Source organism: Crocodylus siamensis, chromosome 1 (assembly GCF_052110815.1).
Source record: "Crocodylus siamensis isolate JL-2025a chromosome 1, ASM5211081v1, whole genome shotgun sequence".
Taxonomy (NCBI): domain Eukaryota; kingdom Metazoa; phylum Chordata; order Crocodylia; family Crocodylidae; genus Crocodylus; species Crocodylus siamensis.
In genome coordinates, this window is record NC_143395.1 from 407501948 (window position 1) to 407520077 (window position 18130).

Sequence of the window (18130 nt, forward strand, 5' to 3'; positions counted from 1 at the left end):
CAAAGAAGTTGGAAGTGGCCTAGGAAAATCCAGCCTGTCCCAGGGGAACACAGGGGATCAGAAGTCCCACAGCTGTGCTTGAGTTGAGCTTGAGCTGTGGGGGGGGAGGAAAGATTTGTGGCCCTGGTAGGGAGCAGAGTTGCAACGTCCGGCTGACAGTAGCAAAAGGATGTTGACCCCTGAGATGGATGTGGTTAGGCCTGTTAAGTTCTACATTTCTAGAGCTCCATGGGCATGTCTGCACCCCCATGGCGGTGTGTCCCACCAGGGCACTGCCAAGCATGACTCACCCACTTGCATTTGCAAAACCTGGTAAAATACTGGTGAGGCTGCTTTCAGGCACCGTTCTCTGGTTACACTTGAGACCTGAGTTTCTGGTATATTTGTGAGTGGCCTCTGGGGCTGACCCCAGGGCAACCTCACCAGAGCCTTTTTGGGTTCAGAGAATGGGAGTGCGAGTGAGTGAGCTGTGCCCTCAGGGACCCTTTGCCACTGGGAGTACAGATGTACCCAATATATCCCAAATTATCAAGCAGCCAGTTAGGCTAGTACCGGCCCATTTTGCAGGCACATGCTATTAAACATTGTGCTTTTTCCTATGATCTGACTGGGTGTAAGGCAAAAGGACTACTAACGGGACTGAATACAATTTCCAGTGCTGGGGCCAGACTTACATGCTTTGTGAGTCTCAAACACGAGATGCTGTGGCACCCTGGGGTGCCACTGTATCTTGTTAAGTGTGCTATAGGGTGCCACTAATATTAGCACTATTAGGTGTACAACCACCTACACATGATTCCCAAGGTAATTGCAGAGATTTTGAACTGGAAACTGTAGTGTCAAAAACATTCTGACATGTTTTATTTGAGTGGCTGGAATTTCTGTTATTTTTCTACAGCTGAGCAATGAGTGAAAGCTAACAGCTGGCATTTTCCAGAGGGTGCCATGGGGGTGCCTTGAGTCTAAAAGATTTGAGACCCATTAGTATAGACATACCATAGCTAGCTGGGTAGCAGTAACAATGTAGGTATCCAGGGCACCACACCTGTATTTACCTGAAAAACTAGAAAATCCGTATTCTGCATGGAGTTCTGTGCTATATGGCTACACTGTGGGCACGTCTACACAAGACATTTACTGTGCAGTGGACTAATTAACTGTGCTGTAAATGACTCTGTATCTATACGTGCACCCCTATTAGGGCACACAAAACTAATAAACTCTGTAGCAGGGTAGCACATGTAAATACAAGTCTTACCCTGCTGTGAAGTTTTTTCATGCACAGCAATGCATGTGCAGATGCTGCCCCAGCTGGCTGGGGCATGAGGGTGCTGCAGGGTTTGCCTGCTGGCTAGCCCCACACTGAAGTACCCTCATGCCCTTGGCAGCCCCTCCACAGCACATTGAGCCTAGCTGGAACAGCTCTGAGCTGGCAGGCTGACCCCCGAGACCTCCTGGCAGCTGGGGCTGCTGCAGCCCAGCTCATTGTGCTTCGGTCTGGGTATCCCTGTAAACTGAGAGTCTGGGAGCTTCCTGGGAGCTATAAACTGCGGAGCAATAAGCTCTGCAGTTTACTGCTATGTGTTAATGGCACATGTAGCTGCACCCTGTTAATGATACCAAGCTGTCCGGTCTGAGTTAGCCTGGGTAATGTCTACCCAAGCCACTGCAGTGTAAAGAATATGCTATGATTCCCACTGAAATCAGTGGCTGCATGTGCTTAAAGATAAGCACATGAATCTCTTTGCCTGATGAGGGCCTCTGCTCTGTTAGTAACACACATTTGCATAATCAGGCATATTGTTTGTGTTAAATTTCTTATGAATAATCTCCATTAGGAATATAGCAGAAAACCCTTTTTAATAAAGAATTTTCCCAACAAATTGCGTTGTTTTATGGCTACTGAGGACTCGCAGCAACATTCCTGTTTGTTCCTTTTGTGCTCAGTGCTTAATCTGAATGAATGTTTTCTCCTCCCTTGTTTCTCTTTTCACTTGCAGCTGGCCAAGGAGCCATTTTAAAAATCCTAAATAGGAGCATAGGGCTGGGAGGGGCCTTCTGGGCCATTGTGCCCAGCCCCAAGCCTTCTCAGAGAACCATTTTGTTCTCTAGTGCATCACCACTACAAGGCTCCCCATGGCATCAACAAATGTATATTTATTTAATATAAAGACAGCTAATTTTTTTTCTTTAAGTAATTTTTGGCAGGTGTCTACACATACAGGGACTAACCGAATCCCTGTAGCCCTGCCATGTGCTCCTGTGACCACTGGGGGGAGCTTCAGTCTCCAGCCACATGGCTGCCAGTACTTGGCAGCCATGTTGAAGCCAGACCCAGCTGCCAGCACTTGGCAGCCATCTCAGGAACTCTGATCTGTGGCCAGCCCCTTTTCTGCCCAGGAGCCACATGCAGGGGCAGCATACACCAGCTCCCTCTTTCCCCATCCTGCCTCCCCTGCCACCCACACACTCCGTAGCGCCCGCCCACCCCCAACACCACTCTCAGGACATGCACACTTGAAACAAAGAAGCTTTAGTACCCTCACAACCCACATGCCCCTATCTCCCCTCTCCCCGCCCAACAAACAGTGCCCCTCCACTACCTTCTCTATCCACCAACAAGAAAAAACCCACTTACAAGTGGCCAGTTATACAGAGAGCAGCCCAGCCCTGGGGCAGGAGAGGCAGCCAGCCAGGAGCTCGGGGGCTGGGCTCAGGCTGGCCCTCTAGTGGTTCTTTCTAGGGTTACTGCCAGGTCACGTCTACACATGCGTTAATTCGCTTTAGCTAATTGTGCCTAAATTTGAAGGTATCAAATTTAGGCACAATTACCCTAATTTTTTAAGGCACAGTAAGGACATGCATGTGTAGATGTGTGCCCATAATGCACATTAAATTAGGCTAATGCGCATTAACGTATCTTGTGTAGACACGCCCAGTCTGTATGGAACTCAAGACCAGAGGCATAGCAGTGGCAGCTCATTGTGCAGCCGGTATCTGTACTGCTCGTGACACAGCCAGGAGGAGCTATTCTTGCACCCTCTGTCCCAAAGGTGACACCTGGGGCTTTATGCCAGTTACTGTACTGAGGGGAACACTACGATAGATTCGCTCAGATTCTTGTTTTAATGAAGGTAGGTCTGAACTCGGAATGATTTTTTTTTTTAATGGGGAATAGCTCAAGTTTATTTCCAACTCCGTTTGTAGTTGGTGCTTGTGGTGCATCAAGCCGTCCTGTTGATTTTGTTATCAATTATGATTCTTTGAGGAGACTTCTCTTTAATCACTGTTGAAGTCAAGTTTCGTTTTTGGTCGGCCTGATTAGTGTACAAGGGAATTCATAGGAACTTGTGATTTTGAATTCTAACAGAAGATTAGAAGAATAAAGTAATGTGTAGTTTGACCAAAGATCTCATATGGCTTTGGGGTAATGGTGTCTGATAAATGTAAACAACAAAGACTTAGAGGAATGATTTAGGCCCTGTGCTGTGAAGATAAGGAGTGAAGATAAGGAAGAGGCAGTAGGCAAGAGCAGAAGATAGGGGAGTTTCAAAACTCGAATGCCCTGATGCAGCCCAGGAAATCGCTAGAAGGAAATGGTTTGGGAATGAGCTCCAGCTATTTCCAGAGCGAGAATCCAGGATGAAATATAGTGGGAGCTCTCATGCTAATATGAGGACTGGTACTGTCGAAATGTATCTCCACTGTACAATGGAGAGAGAGATCTGAGCTTCCTCTTTTGGAATTGGCTCAGGTGTGTCTACATGGCACTGCATCGCGCAGTGCAGACAGACTCTTAGATGGTAATTGGTAGTAAAGGTAGCTGTTATGAGGCTAGAAGAGCAGGAGGGTTTTAGTAGCCAGATGGGGCATGATGGACAAGATAGATGGGGACAAGTTCCCATTCCTTCAGAATGTCTTAAACTGGCATAATTACTCTATTTCTTTTTTTAAATAAACACATGTTCGTACATCCTTCCCCTCATAGCTCACTAGTTTTTAGATGGCCTTCATGCTCTGCTCCCACTGTTCGACCTTTGTGACCTGGCCTCAGGCTCTTGTTTCTCACCATCTCGTACAGCTCTCTGAAAACATTTGTCCTCGGTTAGATCCGTGCTTTGTGGTATCTGTATCATCACAGCTTCTGGTTTAATGTTCAGTGCGGTGTAACACTAGCAGCCCTTGCTCTGTGTATCAAATGACCAGTGGAATGGATGGTGCTGAAATCTGTGCCCAGCAAGAAGTAAAAGCAAGGTAGATCCTGGACAGAGGCACTACAGTGAAGCAAGGAAAGAGGTGGCGTAGCTTTATGGAGAATGCATTTCTCTTTATTCCAATAACATTCCTGGTTCAGCGCTCGAAGAACGTGACTCTTGCTGGGATTCTTTGCCAGCGGCCCCATGATGCCAAATGTTTTGCCGGTCGCTTCTGATGACTTCAAGGTACTACTTCTCTGATCTTTCTGTTTTCCTAATTTTCTGTTCCAGTAGCGCTATTGTGCTTACTGTGCAGTACATCAGCCCTACCATTTTCTGCATTGCTAGGGCGAACATTTTGTCCTTGCCTTCTGTCACTTCTGGGTCTGTTGACAATGAACAGAATGACAGGAAGTGGGGGTTTAGGAAGGAGCGCTATGCGCATGGAAGAGGCGAGAAGGAGCTCAGAATTATGAAACACTGGGGGGAAAAGGGCATGTGAAGCCACACGTGGCATCACACCTCTTGTTCCCAGTGTAGGTAGGCTGCAAATATACAGTGTGGAGCAAAGAATCTATTCCCTTAAAGGGTCGAGCAGGTGAAAGGAGAAGCTCTGTTACCTATCTCCAGTATTCCCCAGTAATTGGGACAATAGTGTGCAGACTGAGACAGGAACAGGAAGTTAATAATTTAGCATCAAAATAATATTTGGGGTTTAGATGAGGAGGAGAGGGTAACTTTCCTGGGAAAGAGCTCAGGCAATGGCATCTGACTTTTATTCACCAGAGTTGTCATTTTACAGAAAAGCAATCTGACAGCTGCTCTACATCCCGATTGGCTGGGAGTCTCCCCTTGTCACATAATAATAGCAAGAGAGGTGCACTTCGTTCTGGGAAGAATAGCAGTTGCCAGCAAATAGATTGATGTAGGGTATTAAATTGCTAATGTTTAGGGGTTCACAAAATACAGGCGATACATGGAGTCAGCCCTTTCTACGGCTGCATCTGCAATCTAGGCTCCTCTGTGAATCCGTTCAGAGAGAGGGAGATTTCTCAAGAAACCGTGCTCCTGATTAAATTGCTTTCGTGGCAATTAGCAGTTTATTTCTGCTCCAGTGATAGGTATCACACAAAGTAAAAATAGAGAAGGATCTTTGGGCAGTCGGGTTTGCCTGACTCTTTCCTGTGGGTGGCTGCCACCTACCTGAACCAAATTTCTTGCCCACTTGTGATGTGAATTATTATTCCAATCTGTCTGGAATAAGTCTTCTTCTGGTTAGATCTGGGGAGGAGTTTTCTGTTACTTCTCAAATGACTGAGCAGCAGGTAACTTTTTTTTGTACTTGAAAGCAACAATGAGATGAAGTCTGAAGGGCAGTAGTGTGGAAGCCTTAGTTATTCTTTGAAACTAAAGCGTTAAAATGAAATCACAAGTCAAATCTGTTATAGGTTGGGCGTCTGTACCAGTGTTACGCTTAGAAGCATGAAGGAAGGATGAGCTGAACAAATAGATGTGTCCCATCTTTTTGGGAAATGCATAAGCAACTTAATGCAAGCAGGTTGTGGGAGGCAGGAGACTAATTGGCCTCTTTTTTCTCTCTCTTCTGATTTACAATTAAGAGCAGGAGACTTTCATTAGGCTCAGTCTCTCAATTCATGTGCAATTGTTTGCATGATTTTTTAGGTCCATTTTGAAAGGGAGCGATCATCATGTTTAAAACATTTGAATGGTGAGGATGTAACGTATTCTATCTATAGAAGAAATTATGATTATTGGGAAGGACCGAGCGTGTTACCGATCACTTCAATGTCTAAGATGAGTGGGCATTGGAATTGTTAAAACAAACGCATCATTTTCTGGCATTCAGTAGTAGTGTCTTCTCCTAAAAATATTGTCATGCCACCCCCATGCCAAATTAGTGCTTATCAGACCAGTATTACAGTGTACTCACACCTTAAGGTAACAGTGTGATTCATTTTTTAATGATAGTGGCTGCTAGCTGTAACTATGGAATGTATTGTCATGGAAACCACACTTTTCTATATTTACACAAGTGCTAGGTTATGAGAAAGATAGGACTTGAAAGAAAATCTTTTTAATATATAGCTTAATAACGAGACAGTCAGGCTGGGAATAAACAGATCAAAGACTTAGATATGGTAGAACTGTGTGTCACCATAACATGTATTCTAAACAGGGTCAACCACGATTTCAAATGTTAACCAGAAGGAGAAGTTGGAAAAAAGTGCTGCTGTGATGTCACTTTGGACTAACAGGTCAAACGCAGCTTGGATTATTGATGGTTGATCAAACAGCATCCCAATAATAAGCTCCCACATGACTTATTGTAGCATATAAAACCCCTTTCAGGCTGCTTGGAATCAAGCTATGGCTTGAGTGAATTGAGGACAATGCAATGTAGGACCTGTGATTTGCAAGAAATACATATTCTGAAAATAGAGCAGGGCTGCAACTTTATGGAGAGAGCTCTCAATGGTGCTATAGACAGAGAGATGTAGATATATAATCTATGTTCAGTTTGCATTTTAGCCCTTTTAATAATATACAGACAACCCATATGCTACAGTAGTATGTAAGCTAGAAGTTCTCTTTAATTTTAAGAAATCAGAACTGAAAAATGGAAAGTATTTTTATGCCAAATAAAGATTTGAATCTATAACCAAAGACAACTGATCAAAGGAAACATTAGTGGGGTATGATAGAAAAAATGTCAAAGTTTAAGAAAATGACTCCTTAATCCTTCGTGGGTTGAAAAGTAAAGGCTAAATTGTGCAGACGAGATGCTGCCTTTTTATTTCTTATTCCTATTGTTTAGTTCTTTTACATTATCCTCTCCAATCAACTCTTAAAATATAATTTATTGACAAGTTTTCTGATATTCACTCTGTTAATTCTGTAAGGCAGCTGCACATATGCACCTTCATTTGCCATGGGTATTTTTCTGGTCTATTATGTAGCAGGTTGTGTGCTCTTAGCTTGGGTCTCTTGCAGATAATATTTCAGTTGTCTCCTGAGAATACATTTATGATTGCCAGAGAGACAAACTGCTCTCATTTCTTTAGAAAGAGTTCATAATTTGATGGGCAGAGCCACCTGAGTTAGAAATAGCAGGGTCAAGTCTGTGAAGTGACAGCTGAGATTATTTCACTGCCAGCTGTGTAAATGTTTAAGCTGTGTCTCTGCCTTTTGTATTAGTTCCCATTCAGTTTATGTGTATTTGTGTGTCTAAGATGAACTAATGGCTAGACTTTCTAGTCATTCAACTTTTGACACAAATGATTCTGGACCAGCACAGCTACCAATTTGCCCACCCAGATGCTTGTTATGCATTTTTAACTGGTACTGCCTAAACCGAGGAAATACGACCATTGTAACTGCAGCCAAAATGTTGTGGTTCTTTAATGATTGCATTTCTGGCACGGTGGAGCCTGGTGTGTAGAATATGTTTTCAGGTATGTTATTAAAGTACGAGCTGCATTCTTGGTAGGCTACCTCCAAAGCAGAGTTTAAAGAGGACTGTTTTTCAAGCTTCATACATGTGCATTTTCCATGTAACTTCATGTATTTATTCAGTGTCTCCTGCAGTCCATCAGCCTGTCTATTTGTAAATTTGTGCCTGGAGAAAGCTCCCATGTGGCAAGCAAGGATTGGGTAAATGTTACTTGTGTTTCTCCGATTGCAAACTCCCAGCATCTGGGATTTTCAGCTTTGAGTACAGTTTGTTTCATGCTGAGATTCATCTTTATGAAGAAAGCAAAGGTCATGGCTTCGGCGGAGTTGTGATTCAAGTGATTCGTTTTTGAGAGGACGAGGGAAGGAATCCTTATTGGGATGCATATTGATAAAGGCTGAGGAGTCTGTCTTGTACGATAAGTCATTTTCCCCCTCTTCCCCACAATGACTATGTATTGCAGCAACTCACTGGCTTTTTACCAAATCAGGAGCTGCAGTATTTTTCTTCCGATGGAATAATTTCAGCCCACTTGAGCTAGCATGACAATCTTATGTGATTGTTATGAGTAGGCGTTTACATCCTTTTACATGCTAATGCTGCCACACCTGCTATTCCCCTTCATTTCCATTTCTTTTTTTTTTTCAATGTAAAAACTAATTTCCCACTGGAAGGGAAACCCTGAGATTCACGATCAGTGCTGCATCGTTGATTCATCAACAAAGAAGGGGATGGCTGAACGGGGCACAGGTAGAGAGAGATTCAAGCAGGCTGCTTCTGACCAGCAAGAGAAAAGCTAGCTGTTGAGCAGCATATGTTGCCACTCCATGTGCTGTATTAGCTACTTGTTTTTATCCTTCAGTAGGCTGCCACTACTGCAGCACTAAGGGAATGTGCCCTATTGTTAAAAATCCTGACTGCTTTACACCAATGATTTGCCACTGCAAAGTTGCATGTACCAACAACACTTTATCGTTGATGTTTGGATGCAAGGTAGGACATGGTTAACGTCTTTCAATGCATGCTGTAACTCCTTTGAATATCTGTGCTATTTTATTTCATGTCTGAATAGTGCAAATTGGGATATGCTGGCTATAAATTAGGGCTTGCAGAATTGATACAATTCAGATGTTAGAGAAAAATCAGTGCCAGAAAAGGTTTCCTTATTTCCCAGAATTGTACAGGTGCAGATTTACATAGGAGAATCAACTGGATTATGAGGAATTTGTTTTGGACTCGGTTATATACTTAGCTAACAAAACTAAGATTACTAAATCGTTTGCCCAGCTTTATTGCTTTTGAAACATATATGATCATTCTGAAACCTAGACGTAGTAGGAAAGTATCTACTGTGTTCATTTATATCTCTGGTGCTTGTAATGAGACCCAAAATGATCAAGTATGCAGTCCTGTACTTCTATATAATAAAAAAGTAAGCCCATAAAACCTTATAAAAGTCTAGAGGAGATGAAAAATGCATATATGAAAGGAATGTGGTTTTTTGGGGGCTTGGACAAATTTAAATTTAATAAATTCAATCAAAAGGTGGCGCAGTTATCCAGATAAGTAATTTTTTTGGCTATATAAAGCAATCTCACCCCTAATTTTGTGAAGAAGGTACTGAGTTGAGTTGGCTTTTTAAAAAATCCACCCCCCCCCCCAAAAAAAAATTCTAATTTGATGCATTTAAATGCCAATGTGTGCTCATTACTCTTTTACTGAAATAATCCGATAGTGACGTCAGGAGTTAACAAGATGTTTTGTCTTCAGATAGAGAAGTTTGGTTCTCAAATTGTTGGACCATTCACCCTAGCTTTGTAAGGCAAGCAGAATGTTGCCCAGATCCTAGTCTCAATAGTCCTTATTTTAACAATGCGGATAGTTTTTAAAGTTGCTTCTATATGCTTAAAAATACAACGATTAAGTAACTGGTCAGAAAAACCTGTGGTTCTAGTAAAAAGAGTTAAGATTATAACTTAAAAATAATTTTAATTGATATTGATCTTTCAGTCTTCAGAAATGGTTGTGCTACAAAATTCGACCCTTGCTTGATCAGTGGAGATGCAATATAACTTTTGAACTACCGCAAGGCATACCATAAAATATCCTGAAATCCGATGTAGTAACTGTATAAATATAGCTGTAATATAATAAACCGATACTTCTAAATATAAACATGTTAAAGGTAAGGGATGGAGTATTTGGCATTTGCTACAATATGTTTGATCTCAAGGTAGTTTACTGTTATCCATTCACAAATATTGGTTTGTCTACCTTCTCTTTCCCCTCACTCTGTATGAATCTTCTGGCTATACGAAGTGTTCCTGAGTAGGTGTTACTTGTAGTCTTACCTCCATTCCATACAAATAAAAAGTTGCTCTAATTACAAAAGGTTTATTGTTTAATTGCCTTGTCATGATGCGACTGGTGATAAAAAGAGTGTTGACAGTTGAGCAATCTATTAGTGTCTTCAACTTATATTTCATAAGAGCAATTAATGTGGTTTTTTTTAAATTTAAACTCCAAAACTTTCAAAAACTGATTCTGAGTGTTAAATTATAATTAATAAAGGTGAATTGTTAGTCAAGGGAAATTAAATGCAAGCCACCAATCTAATAAGGTAGGCCAGTGGCCTAGGGACTGGGATCCAATTTGTATTCCTGCTGGAAGCGTGATTTTCAAAGGATTTTCTTTGATGCACTTAAACTCTTTCATGATTTTTAGATCCTGTTAGGAAGAAGCAGGAGAATAGAATTCATAAATTTGAAACTTTAAAAACTTTTTAGGGCTGCAGGCTCATTACATTAGTTGCCGTGTGGGCTTCTTCTTTTTTTTTTTTAATCGCTTCATGAATGAAATAAGTCGAAGTGTGGGGTGGTGATTCTTAGAAGGAGGATGCTAAAAAAACACAAGTAAAATGCATATTCTTGCATCAGTTTGATGTATGTCAGACTTGTACTTATTTGATTCAGTCTCCAGAGGAGGTGATGGAAATCCAATATTTTATGTGAATGTATCACTAGCCTATATTGCAATAAAACCCTTTGTGAGATCCCCAGGTACTGGAAATAGATCCATTGCAGCAGCTCTCCAGGTTTACTGTGCCATTTTAATTCTGGTGAATGTGAAATATTTTCAGTGCTGCCACTGGTTAGCTTATTCTAGTTATTCTAGTTCACCTTATTTTAAATAGCACGCTAGCTCTCACTGGGCTGCACAATTAGGATCTGGACATATTAATCAGAGATGGCTCATCATGTAGACCCCCTTTACAAAGGTGGGGGGGAGGTTGTAGTCCCTGAGAAAGGAAATACAAACCCTTGACAATTTTAAATAAGACATGGCCGAAACCCTGACATCTGCCATGCTGCTCAGGTCTGTAATCTGTATTCTTCTCTACATCTAACTGGATCAGGAATAATTTCATTCTCTAGCCCATATCTTCAAGTGTTTTTGATTCGGTGTCCCTTATTCCTTTATACTTCAAGATGTAGATTGACGTTCACAAATAAACTTGGTTTTCATTGAAGGAAAAGTGTTTGCTCCTGGACTTATTTCAGTTACATGAGAGTATAGTCTACCACTAATGATGTAAATGATGTCCTCTTTTAGGAGCATGCATCTAATAAAATTATGACAGAAGGTCTCTTGCCAGCCTGAAACTGTGAGGGATGTGGCAGAGTTGGTGTCCTATTTCACTGAAAGAGTAGGTAGTACCTTCAAGAAGGGTTCAGAGTAAAAACAAATGCCTTGGAGGTGTCAAATCATCAGGTTACAAATAAAATAGTAGTAGATATATGGCCAATAAAAAAAAATCCTTTCTGTAAGACTGTGTGAATCTTGAACATGTAGTGTTTCTGACAATCATTATTTGTGACTTTGCAGTGTAAGTTGGAGCAAAATTCAGGCTTCATCTTCTGTGAACATAGAGAGAAGGAGGTGTTTAGGAGGAAAGCTTGGTGCCAGAACCATCCTACACCATTTCTAGTTGTCCTCTAGTGCTAGGATTTTAAAAATTTGCCAAACCCTAACAGGTGGAGACATGGGAGGAATTTTTGGGAAAGAACAGTGTGGATCTGGCCTAGTTAGACCACATGTTGTACAGACAGAGGAACAGAATAGACCTATTTGAACTGCCAGGCAGCATTTACTCTGGGCTTATGTTCATAGAAATTGGTTACCATTAAAATAAAGAGCCCAAAACTGGTCATGTTTTTATAATCTCTGACATTCAAGATTCAGAACAGTTCCAGGCATGATAATCTGAAAGGCAGGATAGATGCTAACTATCTTGGGTGTTTCTAGTGATTCCTTAAATTCTGTAGCTGCATGCCTCATAGTCTCCAGTTTATTTATCCTTACAACAACTGTATGTGAGAAGAGTTTCCTTTACCACCCCCCGGGGCAATTTGCTGCATGCCGGAGTGTGCATGCGGAGGTGTTCCCTGGGGACAACTAGCAGTGACATGACTATGTGCCACTGCGAGTTGTCCCCAGAAAAATGCACGTGTGTACTTGTCTGGATGTGCCAAGAGAGGCAGAACAAGGAAATGATTCTGTTCCTCCAAGGTCCAGATAGCACTTGAACTTCTGGATCATCCTCCCCTTACAGTTACTTTACATTATCATATAGAAGTCAGGGGCTTAAGTCTCATTTCAACAAAGCATTGAAGCGGGTTGCTAAGTCCCATTAACGTTAATGGGATTTAAACACATATTTCACATGCTTAACATCTTTACCGAACTGAAGTCTTTAATAAGTAGTTTATCACCTGTTGAGTTTGCTCTTTCACAAGGTGCCAGGACTTATTTGTGTTTCACTGAGATGTCTCATCATTTCAGTTCCATCTCTGACTTTCCTAGGCAGGTGACTTTCTGCCTCTTTGCCTTTTTGTCTGTATATTGCAAGTAATCGCACTGGAGATTCGACTGAAAGATGTCTGAGAGCCTCCTATTATCTGAGCATCACCAGGAATTTTGAGGAATCCTGCCTTTCTTTTTTTCATGGCTAGGTTTTTATCTAGCTGGCATAGTTACAGAGGGCCAAGGAGGATAAAACACCTCTCCCTTCGTCACTTGTCCCTTGTCAGTTTGTTACCTTTGGTCCTCTAGAGTAGCAGATTCTTGTTAGAGGTTGACAGCGGGTCTCCCCCCACTGCTGCTCATTTAAGAGGTGTCCAGATAAGGACCTGTTCCACTGCCCAAAAACTGCCTCTCTCTCTGCCGCAGGGGCAAAGTCACATCTGTTGCCTCCTCAACTGCCAGTACCTGCAACAACTTCTATGTTTCTCTCACTCGTCAGCCCAGATATCTCTGGCACATTGCAACTGACAGTGTGAAGAAACTTATAATACTGAGTGTGGTATGAAATCAGAGTGGCCCCGTTGTATGGACTGCGCCGATTTAAATAATTAATTCCTGTAACTCTCTTGCATGAGAACACCAAAGTATTCCTAGCTTGCTACACCAGTGCCTCTTACCTCTTGAACAAACTCCTGTGTGTCACTTCTAAAATGAGAATAACATTTCCTTTTGCATGTCCTAGAACTAGTGTTTCAGAGACACAGTTCTTCAAGGCACCAAGAAATTGCTTGTCTAAATATGACCTGACCTGATCTGACATTAGACTGGTTTATGTGCAAAATCTTACATACCAAACATTAAACACTTGAGTTATTTCACTGACCTCAAATAGAGCTTTCATTTCCACCTTGATTTCATGTAACACCGTGCACTCCAAATCTTTTTTCCTGACCAGGAAACTGGCTAAATTATCCCCCTGGTCAATTTGAACATATTCCTTGGAAATACTTGCAGATATAACTAGTGTAATAGAGTAGCACATGGAAAAGTATTTTGTAAAGCCACAGTCATACGCTTTTACCTACAGTTAAGTCCTAATAGACTGGGGCGGGAGGGGGCTTGCCTTTGGGTGTAGCTCTGAGTGGCCCCCCTCCATGGATCTCTTGATTGTATTTAACAACTACTCCTATTTTTGCAGTGGCAGGGCACTGACCTGTGGCAAACTAGGGTGTTTCAGTTATTTTGAGCATCGTGCCTAGTAATCGCGTGAGAAGGTTTTTCACAAAGTTTTGTTTAATTTCTTTGTTTATTTTAAGAATAGGTTAGACAAACACTTGTCTAGGATGGTTTAGATAGGGACTTTCCTGCCTTGAGCATTGGGTTGGACTGCATAACCTCCTGAGTTATTCCAGTCCTACCTTTTTTTGATGCTAAATCAGCACCCCAAACTAGTTAACTTCCGAGTGTTGCATGAAGGGTGGTGAAGGTGCATCTTACAGACTTGAATATGGGTTTGAGTTTTTGGTTTAGCACTCACTGTTCAAGGTGATTTTATTCAGTTCTTATTTTTTAGGAAAATTTGGTTATAATTTTGGGGCTGGAAGTGGAAATGGATGGTGATAAATATATATCATAGTCATGGTCATACCTGCATCTATAGTCCATCCACCTTTGGAAACTGATGGACTGCATAAAGCACCAGGTGCTCCCAGGGTTTACAGCCTTGTCATGGACAATCAAGAGAGCCAGTGAAGTGGAACTTTATTACTATTTGCTGTGTGTTCCAATTAGATGCCTACTTTCACATATCATTTGAGTTTGGTTACCATTGTGTTAAATAAAAATGCTCAGCAACAAAAGAAGTTGCAAGGGTGAATGCTAGCTTCCCAGTGGCAGGAGGCTCTGAGTATGATCCGTTGTCAGAGAGGATTTGTTGCATTCCTGTACAGAAGCAGGGTTTGAGGCCAAGAGACATTGCTTTTCTGGCATTGCATTTATGAAAGTTAAGTTTGGGGCATAAGCCCAAACATTCTTGGTGTGTTGTGCACTCTACCATGAGGCATTGGGGAATTTCAGACATGGGAGGAAATTAAGGGTGAAGGGTTTAGAGAGAATTAAGCATAGAAAGGGATGTCTGTCCTCTAGAGTAGCTTTAAAACTACATCTTCAGTCCCAGAGTACAATATCACAGTTCCCCCAGGCAGCTTGAGAGCACTCAGGAATAATAAGCTTTTCAATATAGTCAGTAGGTTGCCAGGTTTGGGATTTCTCAGCTTAGGGGTAGTGAATTGCAAAGCTGTGGAACCCTGGAATAGCCTGTCGGTAGCCACCATATCTATGCTAATTCAGTGATTGCAGCCTGTCATGGACAGAGTTACAGTCTCAGGTCTCCTATGCTTTGTCCGTGTCTGTATGAGACACTTGCTGCGCAGTGGCTTGTTACCACTGGGTAGTGGTGTTGTGTGGCATGAACACTGACGTGATGCTACAGTGCAGCAGTACTGAGCTACTGAGCAATCAGCATCACCAGGAAGCCACGCGGGGTTGCTACTGCACAGTAGCTCCAGTTACTGTGCAGACAATAATTACTTGGGTACGCAAGTACTAAATGACTGTGCAGTAATAACTGCTCAGTCAGCATTTTGTGTAGATGTGGCTTTTGAAGACCAAACACCGCACCTCCTTCTTCACTCTCAAACTCAGAACAGCCAAAGGAGATCACAACGCACTGGTTTAATTTTTTTGCGGCAGGATAATCTTGTTATGTGAACAGTTTCATTTTGCCCAAGCTTAAGTGTTTAGGCGATTTAATAGTATAGCACCAAATAGATTACACTACAGTACCTAATCTTGAGGTGACAGACCATGGGCAATACTGTTTCCAGGGAGAATGGTTTCCATCTCCTGACTGTACAGAAATGGCAAAGAGTTGCCTAGTTCACAGTTGCTCTTCTTGGCATCCTTGGGAATCCAACCAGGCCATTATATTATGAATCTGACCAAAGGACGGACATACTCCCTGGACAAAAGGGATGGTTATGCCATACCATCCAATTGAATTTCCAAGCCAAGTAATAAAATTTTATTTTGTCTAGCCTGGCTTGGGGTTGTCTCTTATCCGTGCACTAGGCTTGCCCAGACACTGAATCAAAACTTCAATTGGTTTCAATGTCGGAACAGATATTTTCAGAGTTTTCTCTCACAAAATATCCAAACACTCCTGTGTACCGGGTGAACAAGAAAGATGACCAGGTAGTAGTATCCTGTGGAAGTGCCCTCAGAGAGGAGGATCAGGGTCACATCACAGACTTTTTTAGAACACTCCCAAAGGAAGAACACAGCTACTCTTAAGCAGTGATCTACTTTAGATTGCCCTTGCTGTGACCTACAGACAAGTTTTCAGTGCCTGCAATGGTAGCAAATAGAATATTTAATACTAAAACATTAATACTGTATCTCAGTCTTGGAGGGTCTGTGACAGTCGTAGCAACTGTGGGGCTGAAGAGCTTGGAACAGGTCATTTTTATTCAGTAGCACAGCTCCAACCACTTCTCCTGACTGGACCACAGCCCTGCTTCCCCAGACACTGTACCTGAGAAGTTAAACCACTTAAACACACAGCTTCTGTGGCACTGGGAACTAAGTTATGGTTCTTAATGCTTCAGTCAACAGTTCTGCCAGAGCTCAAAATGATCCATGGCCTTATCATCCCCATACTTAATCATCATTTGTCATGACCTAATGTTACCTTTGAAGTCCATTTGGAAGGTGTAGAGAGTGCTGAACAAACTGCCAACCTCTTGAAAGTGTGGGTCAGTGCGAACACACATTTATTGCATGAGTCATTGCTTCTCTTAGTTCTGGCTGGAAGTCACTGCCTTGATCATTGTATTGGTGGAGGGCGGCAAGTTTGAATAATGGGAAGTGGCTTTCTGACAGACCCTCTCTCCCTTTATATTCCATCAAACCAGAGGAATCTGGCTGGGAAGTTCATACTGGTGATGCAAGTTCTCTTAGGTTTTAACGTGCTGTCGCCATATGCAATCTCAGCTGAAAGCACCTGCTCTTAAAATTGGCTCTTTGGCAGCTGTTGATAGAGCCCTTCAGGGTACAATAAGGGATCTATTTATTTTTTTCGGTGTGTAACTAACTTTTATTCTTTGTTAGGGGTTTTGTTGTAGCTAATTTGTGTGTTTTAATCTAATTAAATCTCCAGCTACCATAGCAGCAGGAAGTATAAAGGTTGAATTGAAAGGCCATCGGTCTAAGAACTTTGTATATTCCTTAAAATTCAATGAACTCGTCTAGAGTGGGTGTGGTGGCAATTAGGACAATAATAAACACCATAAGCAAGGTCATTTTTTTAGACTAGATATAAACTTTCAGGCTTAAAGCATAAATCAACCCTGAGCTGATGGAAGACAGGGAAAAACTTCTCTTCTGGCAAGCTTATTCAATAGTTTTCTCCTTTTTGAGTTTCTTGCATCTTCCTGTGAAGGTATCTGCATTGGCTACTGTTCAAGGCGGGATATTGGAGTTGTTGGGCCATGAGGTTGATCCAGCATGCAAAAAACCTATGTCCTAGATCAATTATGGGCAGTCTCAGCAATGGTGCCTGACTCTCGGAAGTGCTGAGGTCCCACAAATTCTTCTGAAGTCAGTGGTAGCTGTGAGTACTTTTTGTGCTGCACCCTTTTAAATATAGCATCCCCGCCTGATCTAGGGACATGTCAGGGAACTGCAATTATGTATTTCTTTTTTGGATATTATCATGTGTTTGGTTATATAGCAAAACATGATGTCTCAGTGACCCATGAACTAAATTATAACCATGTAAAAGATCCGCTCTGAAGTTTTAAAAGTCCATAGTCTTCTGAAATACATGCATAACTTGTAGTAAATCTAATGTGAATTAGCTACCAAAAGAAAACTTAACTCCTTTAATTGCAGTTAACCTATAGAAATTATAAGCATATATAAGAAAGCTGGGTTAAGATAGGTCATAAATATCTAACAGTTGTGCATCTTAAATATGAATATTCATTCTATTGTTCAATGCATGTTTTTTTCAAAATAAACAGTATTTCATGTTAGGTATTTTTTAAAAACACTTGATATTGCAAACGTGTTAAGAGGCCACCACGTGTAGGCATAACTCTGACATGAAAATTACATTAGAAAATAGAATTATGATATGGAAGCGTTATATAAGTGATGTGACAATGTCAGTTAAACTGAGAATTCTCATGGTATAATGTGATGACATAAAATTTTTATGCTCCAAAGATAGTCGTCTAGAATATTTTCAGGATAGGTGAAACTCTTAATGTTAATCAATCATTGTTATGGTTTTTATTATATTCCTCTTGTAGATTTAAATACATTTATAAAGTTAGTGTATTCATTTGCCAAAGGACTTGCAAGTACAGACCCTTGCTTCTGCTTGGGACTTGTGGCATCTATTCATCATAATAGCATTCTGCGTGGGGAAAAGCAGCTCGTTTGTGAATCCTTGAAAAACCTCTGTGAGACAAAGAGAAATAATGGTCTTGTGATAAAGATTTCAGGTCTCAATAGGGCCAAAAAGCAGGATTTCTGGTTTGTAGAATTTCTTTTTAGAAAGTCAAATTCAGTATGATTTGGGGTTCCTGTCTCTGCA

The 18130-nt window shown here is 41.5% G+C and overlaps 1 protein-coding gene across 15 annotated transcripts in view; it reads left to right on the forward strand.

Annotated features, from left to right (window-relative positions):
- The window catches only part of DLG2 (discs large MAGUK scaffold protein 2), a 1617582-nt gene that overhangs the window by 588435 nt on the left and 1011017 nt on the right, over positions 1-18130 (forward strand). Inside the window, exon 1 of one of the 15 annotated variants that reach the window (XM_090030665.1) lies at positions 8304-8661. The exons of the other annotated variants lie outside the window; for them this stretch is intronic. Coding sequence (XP_089886791.1) covers positions 8560-8661 — 102 coding nt within the window. The 5' untranslated portion in view covers positions 8304-8559. Of the gene's footprint in view, positions 1-8303; positions 8662-18130 lie in introns of those variants that run through there. 15 annotated transcript variants of the gene reach the window in all.